Below are 19,155 nucleotides of genomic sequence, written 5' to 3' on the forward strand. Positions count from 1 at the left end.
CCCCACGGCTGAAAGGGTGAGCATGTTTGGTGGGACGGAGATTCGAACCTGCAACCCTCAGATTGCGAGTCGAGCGCCTTATCCACCTGGCCATGCCGGGCCTGGGGTTGATTGAAGAATGGACGTGGTTTACACTGTGGGAGTCTATATGCATAAAACTTTAGTAGTGATAATCTTAGGTACAGAACTTTAAAGCGAGTTAATGCTACAGGCTTCAGTACTTGCTAGCTTAGAAAATAGGTTTTATAATAAAAACAACAACAATAACTGGTTTACTAGATTAATAACATCTTTATATAAAGGCTAAAAAGCGATGCACTGTTAACTACATCAGTCTTAAGTCCTCATCATTCAATATCATACAAAAAGTAACACTTGGTAATTTACAGATCTCTAGTTCCATCAGTATCTAATGTTTATTTACAGAGATTGGATTTTAAATTTCCATTTAAAAGCTTGTAAAATTGTTGAATTATCCATATGGGAAACATTGCATTGTTTGAATGTTTTTCCTGATAATCGTCTCCAGTAAAATACATATGTGTTATAAAATATTTCTAAAAGTTTTGAATCGAATGGAATAATATAATCTATGAAAAACAAGGGATGATTAGTCCTTCAATGCTGTTCTTGCACGACCCCCCCCCTCCCCCAGTGGCACAGCGGTATGTCTGCGGACTTACAATGCTAGACACCGGGTTTCGATACCTGTGGCGTGCAGAGCATAGATAGTCCTCTGTGTAGCTTTGTGCTTAACTCCAAACAAACAATTTTCTTGCACATCTACCCTTGGCCTCCACTATTGACGAAGGTAGTTACCCTGTTAGAAAAATAAAGTATTTTTAACGGAAGCCTAACGTGTATTTTATAAGTCCTATATTTATGTTCTCTTGTCCTATTACCTTCGAAATATAGCTTAAAGAAAACAACACCCTTTCTGCTATCGATCTTCTAGATACTCTTACAAACTTAAATAGAACCACATCCAACCCTTAAGTTCCTAATCTATCCATTCTAGTAAACCATTTCTGAACTCTTTTCATTAACTCATTATTCTCTCTTAGATAAGGAGACCAAAACTGTTCATATTATTTCAGGTGCGGCCTAACTAGTAATTTTTATGAAACGATAATTACCTATTTTGATTTATAATTAACATATATATATATATATATATATATAAACACCTTAAAATCATATTTGCTTTACTACTAGCAGTAGAGAAATGCTTTGACGGCTTGAGTGACTTATCCATCACTATGCCAAGGTCCTTTTCTTCAGCCACGTTATTGAGTGGATTACCATTTATATTAAACTTGTGATCTGAATTATGATAGCACAAATTCATTAACTGTCGCATAATGTAATTAAAGGTAACTTGCTAATATTTCACCAATTAATTAAAGTCATTCTCCATACCTCAACATCCTCAATAAACTAGATATACCTAGATTTAATGTCATCAAACGTTTTATTAATATACTAATTATGCCTCTATGAATATAGTCAATGTTACTAAGAAAAAGCAAAGATCCAATCACTGACCCTTGATGTACTCCACTACTAACGAGGGTCCAGTTTGAGTTGACTCCATCAATAAGAAGATTTTGCTTTCTCCCATCCAACCTCCCTACAACCAATTAACTACCTTCCTCTAATCTCTTCTGATGTGTGTTTCTTAGATAATTGTTTTTGTTGCATATTACCAAGTACTTTTGGAAAATCTAAGCACACCAAGTCTACACTCTTTCTATTGTCGAGGTAAGAAGTAACATCGTCGAAAAAAGCTAAAAGATTAGCTAGGCAATATTTCCTTTAGTGAATCCACGTTCGCTCTCATTTATGATATCATATTTCATTAAATGATTTTGTATAGTTTATTTTATCAGAATCTCCAGAATTTTTCCAACCACAGAAGTAAGGCTAACTGGTTTATAATTTCGAGGGCAACTATTATCACCACCTCTATTAACTGCAATAGTATAAACTATTCTCTAGTCCTAAGGCACTTTCTCATTCTCTTTTGCCTACTAAGAATGAGAAAGTCAATTTAAACTTATTGAACTTAATGACACTTATCCCTAATTTTCTCTTTTATGTTCTTAGTAATCAAATTAGGTCTGATCTACCCTTTTATCCTTTTCTTTTTTAGGACCATTCCTACATTGAAATTTGATAAAGAGGAGCCCACTTTTTAGAAAATAAAGTTTATAGATAGCTTGAATGGGCAGTAAAACCACCAGCTGTCAATCTATTTTCACACAACCATCGGAACATAAACCTCAAACTCAACTCGCAAACAAAATTGACACAAATACACCAAACAACACAACATTACACTGCAGTTTACCATTCGTCCCTGTAATCAGTTTCAAAAAATGTCCTCCAGTGGCACAGCGGTATATCTGTGGACTTACAACGCTAGAAACCGGGTTTCGATACCTGTGATGGGCAGAGCACAGATAACCCATTGTGTAGCTTTGTGCTTAATTCCAAACAAACAAACATTTCAAAAATAATTCACACTTGTAGAAAACTTAACATTAAACCTAAACTTTCTTTCTACTTCAAATTCACTCAAAAACCCAACCCTAAACTAAATTCATTACCAAATACAAATTATGTGGAATCACATAATACTATTATCTTTTATAAAATAACGTATAATAACTGCCCAAAATTACACATCGTAGAAACCGGAATAAGATTAGAAACCAGATTCGTCGAGCGTAAACAAATAAAATCCCACGTTTACCATCATTAAAAAACACACACAATATATTGATACCTAACACTGTAATTTTAAACAAAGAATCAAACACTAACAAACGTAAGATAAAGGAAGCTATTTTAATCGAACAAAACAACCGTAATCTAACCAACACCCCAGGGTACCAAGTTACCTATACTAAGCAGTTAAGCAATCTCCTGTCATGTGACCTATTTGTTCCATACTGTATATGAACTACTTGTATCTAATGATGACATAATCTTGTCGAAACGTATATTTGTAATAAAGTTTCTTTCACAACCCATTCAAGCAGTCTCCAAACTATATTTCTACATTGGATTAAAAACAAATTATTTAAAACATTCTTAAGTCTGTTCCACATGACCTTGTTACGGGGTAACATTCACGAGTATATTTACAGCTAGTTCATTAACAAGATTTCTTCTGGATTGTCGGGTAAAGAACATACTCTGCATTACTTAACATCACTTTTGAAGAGTTTGGGTTTTCTACGACAACAGAATTTATAATCAACAGAACCAATTTCACCTACCCCTTTAGGGTTTCCATACAGTTATTACTGAAATATGAAATTATTCAGTTTGTTGCATGTAGTACATTTAATGAGTCAGAACTTTGATTTCTATACGTTTGGTACTTCTGTCCTTGAAGATACGAGTGAAATTATCACACTACTGCTAGGAATAGTATGACTGCCTATACTTTTATAGGCATTATACTAGTGTGACACTATCTGATTAGTTAGATGTGAGATCACAGTGTAAACTACCGACATGGGACTCTACTCTGGTGAAGTTTCTCTTAATGTAACAGAGAAAAACAATCCCATAATAGTTGAATTTTATATCCATTCTATTTATTATTTCTAGAATTATTTTCAATACTATATGTGTGTGTATGTGTGTAGTAAAAAGAGAGAAATAAACCTTTTTCTATTGTTGTGACTTTACTTAGACGTTCTTAATGTGAAAACCGAACTTGAGTTTTTATATGAAAAGACGGTCCCCAAAGAGTATTATACAAGTGCATTCAGTTATAAAACTCGCATTTAAGAAAGCTCAGATTCACCAACTAACATCTAAAACCAGAACATTCGCAACGATCCTCTCTAGTGACGCTTGACGTACTTCGAGTGATCTTTGTTTGTTTTTGAAGAGGGTTAGACGTAGTTGTGGGTTGTAGGATAAAAGACCTTAGTAGTTTGATTACAAAAAACATCGCTGCAACTGACAGCTACTAATACTCTACAAATAGATTTTCTATTTCTTACCAGAAGTAAATGTCATTTTTTTTATCTTAAATATTAACTGTCTTAATTAAACTTAGACAGTTTCTAGGTAAGTAACGACGCAAATTTTCATATGTATTTAAAGTAATAATATCATGGTAATGAACTGTAAGCGAAATAGCCTATCAGAGAAATATTTTGTCCAGTTTTCTTCCCTGACTATTCAAGACTAGGTCTACATCAGATGAAATTTCAAAAATTGGCTGATGTTTACGTTTTAAACCTGACTTAGGCCTAGCGTCCAAACCGGCTAGGACAGTAAAAATATATATGTTATATTTTTATGGGTGCTATTAGGCTTTCTCTTTGTAACATTTCAATGGTATCTGAATCTGTGAATGGTATTTTTGGAATTTTATTTAATGGCATAAGTGTCAAAATAAAACAAGGATGCAACGACACTGCAAACTGGACATTCTTTAAAACTCTCGTGTCCACTAGCAGTCATGAATTTGATGTGTGTATATATATATATATATATATCTAGACCAAGGGATATTACGATCATTTAAAAATAGCATGAACTATTTATTTGCAATTAGGTAGATTTTATATCTTAGTTTTGAATATCAGCTACTTTCTTCTTAAGTTAGTGTTCATTTCCTTAGAGCCTCGTTGACTCGCCAAAACCAAGTAATCCATAAAATTGTAAATATTCCTGTGATTCGCAGAGCTCCCTAGAATCTACAGAAAGTCTTGCTTTGTGATCTGAATACGAATCAAGAATTGAATCTTTTGTAGAGAATATGACACTCAACGTGACGCGTATCGTGAAATCCAGCACTGACTCGTATTAATCTCAGCAAACCGTGAATACTCACCTCTTCCCATTCAAGATGAGCTATGACTTTCCTTACAATAGCCTAAAAGCGTCGAGACAAAAGTTGGAATATATAATGGCAAGAATTCTAGAATATTCTCTGTAGCCATGCAATAGCTTTAGGAAATCTTATCGATTTTTAAGTTGAGATACTTGTTTAAGTTGCTAGTATTCTTAGCAAAATATAATTAGTGATCGGATTAGAATTCCAAGTTAGACACATTTTTGTGATTAATTTTCTTTGTGTAAACATTAATTTTAAAAACAGTTAACTAAAAGAAAAGTAAGTAATTTTAAAACCACACTTGGCAGCTAATTAAGGGAGCTACGATATAGTCCATGACAAAAACTTTACATTTCGAAACTAGTCACTAGTTTTAATTGAAATAACATAGCAAAATTAAGTTACTTAACTGTACAGCTGTTGTTCATAATATTGTTTATATAATAAATTAAAAAATCAGAATGAAATACTAAAACACCAAGTCTTTCTTACATGGTTAAAATTTACGAAAACTTAAATTTGCAGCATTAGAGAAGCGTAGCATTAGTATGGGAAACAAGGTTCGAATCTCGTCCAGTCATTTCTGCTCATTATTCTCCAACTTTGTCACATTCCTTCTAAAACTGAACTGGATACGGTAAGGTATTAATCCCACAGGTGTCTTAGTGTTAATATAAGCACCAGTTTCAGTAATCAACCACAAATTATAATAAGCTTAATATTCAATACAGCAACAACTATAACAACACTACGTTGCGTAGTAACAGTACCTCACATAGCAAGTATGTAGTGTTTCAAATGGTTGTTTGGTTGCCAACCCAAATGGTGAGTTCTAACATTGAATGACGGACTTCCTGGGCAATGACTTGCAACAGACAAGAGAACTGGGATGCTATTTTTAAACATCTGGGATTCTAAATCTATAAGGGACTAATTATGTGAAAAGGAAAAGTACATAAAGCCTAAAGTGATTTTTATCACAAACACGAAACCTGATATCCATTACTTTTCCAGTTTTTTTCTGTTAATATTGTAATAGTAACTGCCTATTTGCAGAAGAGCATAATAGATAGTAATTTAATTATAGAGAGTCACTCTACAGAAAAAAACTGCATCACATAATAACACTAGATATTTAGTAACTACAATGATATATGATAACTCTGCGTTACTTTGTAACTCTATAATGCATAGTAAAACGCCTTTGATTATTAGAACAACAAATACTCTTCATGCGAATTGCACGGTCATAATAATTAAACAAAATTGTTAGTGGCGGATTTCTTGAGAACACGAAAAATCTTGTTCGTGGAAATATTTCATAACATATCGGTGTAAATTTTTATTCATCACCCAGGCTTAGTTTTCGTGTACAATGTGACTTACGATAATACTTCATCGCCCAAGCTTAGTTTTCGTGTACTATGTGACTTACGATAATACTTCATCACCGAGGCTTAGTTTTCGTGTACTATGTGACTTACGATAATACTTCATCACCCAGGCTTAGTTTTCGTGTACTATGTGACTTACGATAATACCTCATCACCCAAGCTTCGTTTTCGTGTACTATGTGACTTACGATAATACTTCATCACCCAGGCTTAGTTTTCGTGTACTATGTGACTTACGATAATACCTCATCACCCAAGCTTCGTTTTCGTGTACTATGTGACTTACGATAATACTTCATCACCCAGGCTTAGTTTTCGTGTACTATGTGACTTACGATAATACTTCATCACCCAAGTTCTTTTTTCTATTTTGTTTGTTTTCCATCCTTTCTAGAGAATTAAATTCCATTAATGTTCCCTTTTGCCAAATTTCAAGTTTCAAAAGTTCAAAATAAACTGTGCACGAAACAATTCTAAACTGTTCTTAAAATTACTTCCTGTAAACTTGTGAGAAAACAAAAATATACAGTCAAGTAGAAAATTTGGAAGTACTGATGTAATCAATAGTAAAAATATGGTAATGTTGTAGGTTGTTTCCTGTGTTTAAGAGTTTAAGATTTTATAGCCATAAGCCATGAAATACGAAACGAAAAGGGGGCTTTTACTAATCCATATTTCTCAAAAACCGAGATATGCCTTTTAAAGTGTTTTTTTAAATCTGGTGTAACTTTCACTTTCCTTAAAAGTTCAAGTTTGCCAAATTAAAAGTAAATCAAACATTTTAGAAAGACGAAGGAAATGTTTAATAAAATCTCTTATGGAACGTTTTTCTTCTTCAGCCCAATATATTACGAAAAGTTTAAAACAAAACAAATATTTGATTTGTATAATATTTGTAATAATTTAAACTACAGATATATTTTTTTATTTTACATTCTTCTAATTTTTTCTATTTTGGATTACAAATCAGAAATGGGCGAAAAACAACATTTCAGATATTTTGTGTTCACAGATGATTGCCCAGAAGCCCTTTCGTTCAGTACCAGAACTCGATGCTTCGGATCTACAGTGACAGAAACTTGATTTGAAACGCTATTTATATAAGCAATAAACGCTATATTTTAAACGCCGAAAGCTAGCAAAACATTAGAACGTAATATGCCTAATATTTATGATACAAGTGATTTAGACTGCAGATATTGCTATTGTTTTTGCCTTTTTTGAACTCTGAAACATTATATGTCTTTTGATAGTGAAATTTCATCCATGCATATTGTTACGTATTAGAATTTCAAATAGCCTGAAATTGAGTTAACCGATAAATTTAAATTTAGTAGTTAAATTGTACTTTGGATTCAGTATTTAAATATATGCCGATATATCTCCAGTTTATGATATTTGCCAACAAGACTGATACACACAGTTTCTTTTTTAACCCAAATACGTTTTAATATGCACACAACAATGCAATTTACAATAAGAGTTATTAAAAATAGTTATTACAAACAATTATTTATAAACAAACTTACAAGCAATAAAAAGTCTTATTTCTAATCTGGAACTTCCTTGATATCTTATCGAGGGTTCACGATGAGCGAGTTAATTACGAGTTGATGTAGGCACGATTCGCTTAACGGGAAGCTCGCTAGCTTTGTCCTTCACTGATCACATGCCGATTTTTTTTCACACGTGACGTTAGGTAATGTTTTCGTAAAAATACTAATGTCCGATGAGAATCCACTAAAGTTAAATAATTTGTAATGTTCGAACTTTGTAAATGTTCCTGGTCAAATATCTGAAGTTTTCCGATTGATAAGTGTTATAATAATCACACTTATAGTCTCCAGAGTTTATAGTACACTGTCTATAGCGAACTAATAATATATACTCTCCTTTTTGGCGCGACACGTTGGTTATATTTATAGGCGTGTGGATGTTTTCTAGAACTTCCAGTTTTAAGTAACAATACTGAGCTACATTTAACGTTTAAGTATATACATATATTGTTGATTCTTACTCTCGAGAATCTTCTACAACTTTGGAGAATAGGCGGGAGTTTCGCAATACATATCTAACACTATAAGCTATGCATGTTTTTAAATATAAACTTAATCTAAACAAACGTTGATATCAAAATAAATATATAATGATAAATTCGTTACAATTTACTTGATAATTCTAATTTTTTTAAATTATAAAGTTAATATTTTTTTATATTTTAACAAAACAAGTTTTCGGTACCTTTTCAACTTTAATCCGCTATTGACTCCATACAAAATTAAGATGACAATTTGGTAAAGGCATATAGGTGTATTTACAAAGTAACTTTTCGTGCCATGCTGCCAAAATTTGTAAAGTTTCTAAAGTTTAAAGATTTAGCAGAGTTTCCAAAGTCTGTCTTATGCTTAAATATTTAACACGGTATCTAACGCGTGTCTTATGTTTAAATATTTAATACAATTTCTAACACATGGCTAACGTTGAAGATCTGGTTAGTGCGCTCGACTCGCAATCTGAGGGTCTCGGGTTCGAATTCCTATCATCGAACATGCTCGCTCCTTCAGCCGTGAGGACGTTATAATGTGACAGTTAATACCACTATTTGTTGATAAAAGAGTAGCCCAACAGTTGGCGATGGATGGTGTTGAATAACAAAATCGCGCTCCGCAAAAGAGAGCCATGAATGTATTTATAACAGTGATGATATTACATTCGATTAGAGTAAATCAAGAGTTGGTTTAATGGGTTATGTCAATCCTATTAACTAGATACCTTCTCTCTAGTCTATCACTTGATAATTATATCAATTATAATTATGATTATATTACATTCGATCAGAGTAAATCAAGAGTTGGTTTAATGGGTTATGTCAATCCTATTAACTAGATACCTTCTCTCTAGTCTATCACTTGATAATTATATCAATTATAATTATGATTATATTACATTCGATCAGAGTAAATCAAGAGTTGGTTTAATGGGTTATGTCAATCCTATTAACCAGATACCTTCTCTCTAGTCTCTCACTTAATAATTATAGACGACTAGCGCAGATAGCTCTTGTTAGCTTTGCGCGAACATTCGAAATAAAAAAAACATAAACTTATTTTTTCAGGATTGGGTTAAAAAGGTTTGAAGGTCGATGACTCAAATATACCCAGAATTCCTGTAATATTCAACAACGATAACATTTTTAGATATACGTTTAGTGAACACTTTTGCTTTCACGATTTCTTCTATACAAGCTATTTTTCTTACCATACAAGCTAATTGGGCTTCGACATTTTTTCTGTCAACCAAGCTAATTGGGCTTCGACAGTTTTTCTGTCAACCAAGCTAATTGGGCTTCGACAGTTTTTCTGCCAACCAAGCTAATTGGGCTTCGACATTTTTTCTGCCAACCAACTTTATTTTACTTCACTCACTCTATCTTTCTTTTCCTTTTTTTATACATCTAAAACCAAAATGTTTCTTAAATACTTGGCCGTTTGTCTAAATTTGTTGAATTATCGAAAACAGATTCATAGAGGAAAAGAACACCCGAGTAAAAGGTCAAAGTTAGAGCTTTACATATGTATCCAATTTAGGAAGATCAGTCAAATATTGGTAAAAAAACATATCTGTTATTTCATAAGAATGTATTTCTCATTATATGAGATTAATAAACGATTATTTTTAACGTTGGCGATACGTAAGTATTTATCATTTTCAGAATGGTTGTAAACATATATATATATAATACAGAATAGGAAAAAATAAAAAACGAGCTTACTTTTGGTTATCTGTGACTCTAAAATTAGGCCTAAATATGTTTTACGCTACCTTTTACTTTGTCAACCTTATTCTGCGTGTTTTATTTTTTATTTATACAATATAAAGTATTCCCTTACACTAGCTTCTTTATAATTTCTTATTTTATTGTTGTATTCGTTTTGTTTACAAAATAATTTAAAGCGATGTACCCAAGTCACCAGGGTCGTTGAAAAACAGCTCACATCAGTCGCTTGACGTCACCCGTTATTCCAATCAAGCCTTTTACGTCAGTAGCAATCGATGAACGACACTGATCTAGAAGAAAAAAAAGAAACAAATATTATGGTCAGATTTTTTTCCATTTTCTCCTTTACGATATTTTTGTTTTCTTTACGCCATATTTAAGCTTTTTACACTTTATTTTATATCCTTACAGAATGATCCTCCGTTGTGGGAATATATGAGCAAATTTCATGTTTACATCCTCATTAACATCATGGCTGTTGCAAGATATCATATGATTACAACACATATATAAAAAAGCGATTTATTTAGTAAGGTTCAAGTCGTAAATCATATTAAATTACGGTCATTTTTCTTATTGGCAGCTAGTTGTTTCAAGTGAACATAACGAGAAATTTGACTTTAGTTGTATCTCTTCTTTTGTTTCTTTTAACCTGGCAGAGAAATGGTATGAAAAGTATGAATCAATTACTGGATCATACTTAATAAAGCGTTTAAGCTAACTATTCTAATTTATTTGAAAAGCGTTTTAGTAACATTTCGTTTCCTCACTGTTAATCAATGCCTGGTTTTATAATAATTCATATTATATCATACTCGCTTTGCGTAATCTTCCAGCGATGTTGGCTACAATTACGTTATAATAGTTCTATCATACTTGCTTTGCGTAATCTTCCAGCGATGTTGGCTACAATTACGTTATAATAGTTCTATCATACTCGCTTTGCGTAATCTTCCAGCGATGTTGGCTACAATTACGTTATAATAGTTCTATCATACTTGCTTTGCGTAATCTTCCAGCGATGTTGGCTACAATTACGTTATAATAGTTATAAGATTCATTTGGTTTTAACCAAGTTTTTAATCCACGTGGCAGCAGAGCGTAAAATAAATCATGTGCGGATGTATATTCCCAATTAAATGATTACCGCTCATACCGTTCATAAAATGAGATTGTGAGATCTAACTATGAGTAAACATTCACTTTTGAAAATATCATTTTTTTTTCTAATTTGTAAGCTAGACATTTATTCATTCTGTGCCAACAAACAAACTTAGTAAGTATAACATGAATTTGATTCCATGGGGCGTAGAAATCAAATCTCTCTCTCTTTATTACTGCTGTATTTTACTTTTTTAATTTTATCTATAATTTTAAGGTTTGTTTGTTTCAAGTTAAGCACAAAGCTACACAATGGGCTATCTGTGCTCTGCCCACCACGGGTATCGAAACCCGGTTTTTAGTGTTGAAAGTCCGCAGACATACGCTGTGCCTCTGGGGGCTTATAATTTTAAAGAGGCGATATTTGTTCTAATTCATGATATGTTTCTATTTTGAAAACAAAATTTCACTGAAATAAAAATCGTGGTATCAAGCAATATTCCAGTTAATCGACACTTTCTTGGTCTTCATGCTTGAAATTTAGAAGTTACTTGGAGTGAAACACAAAATACAAATTGAAGGATTTGGTAGAATTTTGAACGATAGTAGACGCTGCTTGTTAAGCTTGAATGAACGTACTGTCTTGCGCAGAACAGATTTTCGTGCGTTGTGAAGTGTAACTACAGCGATTAAGATTAACATGTTTTATTTCGTTCTTAGAACATAGGGATCTGCCGGGTATTCTTTAAACGTATGAGCTCTTTTCCTCTAGTTTTGATCTTTAAAGTTTTAATACAACATAAAATGAAACAAAAACCTGAAAAATTACATTTCTCAGTTGCTTCATCTCTCACCATTTAATATTCTTGTACGTGAAAGCTTATAAAGAAAATGATTAATAAATCAAATATTTGTTGCTGGACATTTTATTTGTTATCAGTTTAACCCCCCCCCCCCCGATGGCTCAACGATAAATTTGAGAGCGTATAACACTAACATTTGGGGCTCGGTCACTGCAGAAGGTGCAAATTTGAATTCTGCATCATATGCTCAAAAGTTGAAGGAATCATGCTGTTGTAATAATTTGTTTGTAAAAGACGAGAGTTTTCTGAATAATAACATACATGGTACATTTTATGCTTACAGAAATGAAATACTTCCATTATTAAACTATTTAATTAGTTTTTGAAAGACAAACTATCAATTGATCGAATAATAATTTGTCTTGACGTTTCAGCTGCACTCTTTCTAATAAAATTTGCAATAAAATAATTTAAAAATCGATAAATATTTGTCAGTAAGTCTTTAACTACAAACCGCTGTAAAAACTGAAAATTAATTAATAATGGACAATGATATCTATCGACGTTATTTGAAATGTGTAATGCAACAATTTAGCTCATACATTTCTTCTAAGCCTTGTCTTGTAGGTCTGACACTTTGCGTCATCTATTAACCATTTAGAGAACAAAACTTTTGGAAGAGACAAATGAAACAGTTGGGCCTAGAAGAACTTAAAATACATTATATATATATATAGATGCAACAGTAATGTACTGAGCTAAAGGAATCTCGGTGAATATTTCTACAAATATTATTTTAGGATTTTTTAGACGAACGAAGCTCTCCCATCATTATTGAATAATTAAGCTACGCCACGCTAGTGTAACCGTTACAGATGTTGGCATCGAGATGACTGAATAGTTTCTGTTCGATTAGAAACACTGGTAGTTACTTGAGAAACATTTTTTTAAATACGAGCTGGATATCATTCAGATTTGCTGTTTCATCTGATTATTTCAGAATTTACACTTAAAGTTATACTACATGAGGAAAGATCATCCCCTACCAGCTCTTATTTCACTGTTGTCTGATGGCCTATTATTCTTATACTGTACCGACGACCTTAAAGTTCTTGGCGCACTTATGCGGTGGCAAGTCCACGAACCATGAACCGTTGGTTTAACAGTCCGAACATGTTAAACTATTAGGCCTGACCCATTCTGTTTTTTGAAGCAGGAAAATATAGTATTGTCAGTATGTAATGAATGCCAACATAATTGTTAAGAAAAATGCTCAAATTTATAATTACTTTTCTATGCTATTCTGAATTCATAACTTACGTTAGAGATCACTGGAAATTGGCTATTAAGATTAAAAACTGAGATTTTGGTTTTCTCGATCTTAGACGACCACATCTTATATTGAAGTTAACTCCATAGTTCTTAGACGACCACATCTTATATTGAAGTTAACTCCATAGTTCTTAGACGACCACATCTTATATTGAAGTTAACTCCATAGTTCTTTGACGACCACATCTTATATTGAAGTTAACTCCATAGTTCTTAGACGACCACATCTTATATTGAAGTTAACTCCATAGTTCTTTGACGACCACATCTTATATTGAAGTTAACTCCATAGTTCTTTGACGACCACATCTTATATTGAAGTTAACTCCATAGTTCTTAGACGACCACATCTTATATTGAAGTTAACTCCATAGTTCTTTGACGACCACATCTTATATTGAAGTTAACTCCATAGTTCTTTCTAGCGGTTTGCTGTTGAAAAGATTGTTTGATTGTTGTTAAGGCACAACAATACACAATGGGCTACCTGTGCTCTGCCCACCACGGGTATCGAAACCCGATTTTTATTGTCGTAAGCCTGCAGACTTACCGCTAAGCCACTGAGGGGGGAGGTGAAGAGTTTGAGTTGATACTGAAGCACTAAAATTTTCAAATAAGAAAATTTGCAAACGTATTAAAAATACTATATTATTCATGCATTTTGCTTTCGCGATGAAAACATAAAAATATCGCTAGAATAAGGTTTCGTTTTAAGTGTTCACAGTAGAAGGTTCAACTCATGAAGATGTGAGCCAGCAAATCAAAACATTGGTTCCAAATAAGCTGGTATAGGTAGGTGAAGCCCGATTAATCTACCAGTAATAATCACGATAATCCGCTAAAAAAATTTCATTTCAACGTAACCAGAAAGGTTTCACTGAAAAGCGTTTGACAACGAAACGTTTTCTGGCTACACCAAGATAAGTATTTCTTCTGTGAGCGTAACTGTAAATTTTACTTGCAAGTGTAAGATTAGAAGAAAAATTTACATTCAGAGTTTTGCTTCTTGTTGATTGGTATTTTGCTAAAAATACTATTTACATGATTTTTTTTTCCACCAATGAAGTTGATCGCCAATTTCATTTTGCCTGATATACCGTTTATTGTACATCAAAAATGGAAATCTGGGTTTTATAAAGTCTGTGAAATCTTTGTTCAGGTCCAGTATGGCCAAGTGGTTAGGACGCTCGACTCGCAATCTGAGGGTCGCGGATTCGAATCCCCCGTACCACCAAGCATGCTCGCCGTGGGGGTGTTATAATGTGACGGTAAATCCCACTGTTCGTTGGTAAAAGAGTAGCCCAAGAGTTGGCTGTGGGTGGTGCTAAAGTAGGGACGGCTAGCACAGGTAGCCCTCGTGTAGCTTTGTTCATCTCTTACTTCGTTTACTAGAATATTTGATTCTATAAATTAATCGAAAGGATTGAAACTAACTACTATCAAATAATTAATTTAATAAACGTAAAGATAGGTATTTGTGCGAGTGCGATTGTGATGAAAAGGCCATTGGTAATTTTTGTTTACAAAAGTACTCACTAGCCATGCTGAAATAATGAACGATTATCTTTGAAATAAAAGCGCCATAAATTAGAAAGTTGTAAATAGTCATCTAAAACTAGTTAAAACAAATGTGATATATTAGATACTACTCGAGACAACAGCACACTCACTCCCTGCACTTGTTATGGTTGATAAACCACATAAGTACTTAGAATGTATTACAGAGGATTAAAATATTATGCGATTCATGTTCTTATATCTCAACCATGTTAAACTAAATAAATACTTAGAATGTATTACAGAGGATTAAAATATTATGCGATTCATGTTCTTATATCTCAACCATGTTAAACTAAATAAATACTTAGAATTTGCTACAGAAGATTGAAATATTATACGATTCGTGTTCTTATTTCCCAACCTTGTTATGGTTGATAAATTATATAAGTACTTAGAATTTATTTCAAAAGATTAAAATATTATAAGATTCATGTTTTAATATCTCAACCTGACTCGACCTGTTAAAGCTTTGGTTTAACTTCTAACCATTCATGTGACGTTGGGATTCCGTGCTTATTCAGTTCATAAATAATATCCAAATATTTTCTTACATCTTGGTCATAAAAAAACATTTGGAAATAGAAACTCTGAGCACGTAAGTTAACTCCAAACAAAGTGTGAATTATTTGTTATCATATTCCAAAACACCTGTTTCTTTGGATCTATTACTCTGAGACCAGAGGTAGTTATTGTTCTAAATTTTAATAGAATAATAGTTCAAATTTAAACTGATTTCATATGTTGACTTTATTACTGTGTACAACTGTTTGATTTATTTTACCCTGTTTTCTAGTTCGTTGAAAAATGTCATGAACAACAGAAATCACAGCAATCATTTCGACTACTCAACTCATCAAAGTAGACGTTACGGGTTTTCAACAGTGTTTGAAATTCTGAACCTGGCGCCATCTAGCGACGGCTTTCTTCACTGGCAGGTTGTAGGAAACGTAAGCGGCTCATCTGTCCGGCTAGACACCGTTCTTTGGGTCGGAGCAGGAAAAATGGGACCTTGGCCAACTGGTAGACAGCGCTTCCGAGTGGCGACATCTTACAATCCACCATTTGTTCAAACATCCACTAGGGTTAGCAATGGAAGCTGCTTAATGGGCATACCTTGTCTTCAGGTACAAACTAATCGTAAAGACGAGTTAATAACTATCTTTGCGGATTATGCACAAGGTAAAGCTGAAGGTGAGACCTACAACGTCACCTGCTGTTCTGGGATTACCATGGACCTCCTGACAGACTTAGCGCGTGACCTAGATTTCGACTACGACATATATTTAGTAGCTGACGGCATGTTTGGTACGAGCCGAGGAGGTCAGTCCTGGAATGGCATCACAGCAGACCTCATCAGCGGTGCCGCGCACTTAGCCTTCTCCTCCTTCAGCATCACCAGCATGCGGTATCAAGTCATCGACTTCTCCGTCCCCTATTTTCATTCTGGAGTTTCGTGTCTTGCCTCTTCCAAGTTACATGATGTACCGCTGTCAGCTTTCCTAGTACCTTTCAGTGTGCATCTGTGGGTCGCCATCTTTGCTAGTCTCAACGTCACAGCTTTCGCTGCTGCCATCTATGAGTGGCTGAGCCCTTTCGGTCTCAATCCCTGGGGACGACAACGGACCAAAAATTTCAGCCTGGCATCTGCACTTTGGGTTATGTGGTCACTTCTCTTCAGCCACCTGGTGGCCTTCAAAGCCCCGAAGTCTTGGCCCAACAAGGTCCTCATCAATCTTTGGGGGTGCTTCAGTGTTATCTTCTTAGCTTCTTACACCGCCAACATAGCTGCTCTTTTCGCAGGCCTATTTTTTCAGCTCCGAGTTGATGACTTCCACGATTCTAGTGTAAGTAGCTGTGGGTTATTATGTTTGTTACTTAAAGGCCTGTTTTTTTCAGCTCCGAGTTGATGATCTCCATGATTCTAGTATAAATATCTCTGGATTATTATGTTTGCTACTTAAAGGCCTGTTTTTTCAGCTCCGAATTGATGACCTCCATGATTCTAGTGTAAGTATCAGTGGGTTATTAAATTTGTGACTTAAATATATATATTGTGATTAATATTGTATGTATAAAAACTTCTATTTTAACAAATGAACTCTTTCTCCCCGGCCAAAATTTTAAAACAAAATCTGAACTAAATAAAATGCAAGTCTGGTGGTGTCTAAAACACAAGAAGGAAGTTAGAGCGTTGCACTCGTTAGATATCGTTATAAACTTGTAGAAAATAACCTTATCTTAAGAATTCGATAAGAACATGACATAAATATATGTATATATCACATTAATCCTTGTATCTAACGGTCAATTAGTTAAGAAACATATTCAAAGAAAATGGTTGGTTACTTTTCAACATAAGACAAACGTTATATTCTCATATATACACCGAGTATATCTTTATAAAATGTTGCTCTCCGAAAGCTCAGCGGTACGTCTGAAGTTATATAATGTTAAAAATTGGATTTCGATACACGCGGTGGGCAGAGCACAGATAACCCATTATGTAGTCTAGCGCTTAACAACAAACAAACAAACAATACAAAATGTTATATTCCGACACATAACTCTAGCATTCACCTTTAAAAGAAATGTTGTATCCCGATACACAATATCAGTCTGTATCTTTACAAGAAATGATATATCCCAACACACAATACCAGTGTATATTTTTACAAGAAATGATATATCGCGACACACAATACTAGTGTATATTTTTACAAAAAATGATATATCCTACACACAGTACTAGTGCATATATTTACAAGAAAATTATATCCCGACATATTACAAGCGTATATCTTTAAAAGAAATGATATACCCCGACACACAGTACTAGTACATATATTTACAAGAAAATTATATCCCGACATATTACAAGCGTATATCTTTAAAAGAAATGATATACCCCGACACACAGTACTAGTACATATATTTACAAGAAAATTATATCCCGACATGTTACAAGCGTATATCTTTAAAAGAAATTATTTACGGAATCTGCAAGAGCCGTAAATAAAATTTCCGTCATGCAAATTTGGCTAATTTTTAATTAGTAATATTTTGATCAACAAAATCATAAACAACAGGACTAATGGGTTAATCAGTCATTAACTACACTTAAGCAGACTGTTAAAATCTCACTTTCTTTCCATTATCCAAACATTAGGTTGGGTTTTGTAGAAACTTCTACTGATGACGAAATTAATATCCTTGGACAGTAGAGTATTCGTTACCAAGTAATAGGATTGAACTTATAGTGACCATCTTTCTCAAAGGTACAACTATTGGTCAAATTGTCACCTAATCTAAACTATAAGCTATATCAGTGTGAATTCTCTCCATCTTTATTTATTAATTTTATCGTTATTTTTTATACGACACAAGACACTAGAACCCATGTTGAATGTTGTGTTTTATATGGTTATTATAACGGGCATATTAGCAGCTCTAAGCTATCATTGATAGTGACACGGTAATTAACTTAACTGTAGGATGAATGATAATTGTGTAAGAATAATTAATGGTTTCGCCGATTTTATTGACCTTTATGAGGATTCGGATCCTGAAGAGGGATGAAGGGTAATGTCCATAAACAAACGTTAAAATACGATCAGTTACTTTAAGGTATTTAGGTTTGTTGCATATTTTATTGAAGTCAATGGCTTGATAGCGTAACGACTTTGGACATATTACATTGCGTATCCATCATCTGGAAAATTGTGTATTAATGTTTGGATTAGTATACTGAACGTTGATTAATGATGTGTGTCGATCTTTGATACTGTTACGACAGCGGAAATCACGTGACGCTGCTGGCGCATTGGCGCTGGTGGCGTGTGCGAGGAGTTTCTCGAATGATCGTGATTTTCCTAGTTTCTTCGGGACGCCCTCTTTTTTCGGCAAATAAAAGAAGAGATAGATATGCAGATAGATTGAAGATAGAGATAATTGAGTCAAGCGAAGAGTAGACACCATAAGTAAAGTGTGTGAATCACTGGGATTTATAGTGTGTATTATAAAAGTTGTTAAGTGTATTACAAAGTTGTATCGAGAAAAAATAAATTACTTTTAATAACAAAGGACTTGTATCACTGAAGTTCCTCAGAAAGAATTTATACCGTAAATTAAGGACATTATCAAACCTAATGAACTTCTAAACAACAAATGTGATATTTTTCTGGGGTATAATTACCCTCTTACCAATCTTTGTTATAAGTAAATCATCAGTAATATCATAATACATTTACAGACATACGCGGAAGAAATTGTTTGTTTTTGTTTGTTTGTTTTTGAATTTCGCGCAAAGCTACACGAGGGCTATCT

The 19,155-nt window shown here is 33.6% G+C and overlaps 1 protein-coding gene across 1 annotated transcript in view; it reads left to right on the plus strand.

The window, feature by feature from the left end:
* Positions 1 to 19,155, plus strand: part of LOC106469780 (glutamate receptor ionotropic, NMDA 3A-like) — a 53,899-nt gene that overhangs the window by 11,819 nt on the left and 22,925 nt on the right. Inside the window, exon 2 of the mRNA XM_022398340.1 lies at positions 15,626 to 16,690. Within this exon, the coding sequence (XP_022254048.1) occupies positions 15,626 to 16,690 (1,065 nt within the window). The remainder of the gene's footprint in view (positions 1 to 15,625; positions 16,691 to 19,155) is intronic.

Source organism: Limulus polyphemus, unplaced genomic scaffold (assembly GCF_000517525.1).
Source record: "Limulus polyphemus unplaced genomic scaffold, Limulus_polyphemus-2.1.2 Scaffold3654, whole genome shotgun sequence".
NCBI classification, from domain to species: domain Eukaryota; kingdom Metazoa; phylum Arthropoda; class Merostomata; order Xiphosura; family Limulidae; genus Limulus; species Limulus polyphemus.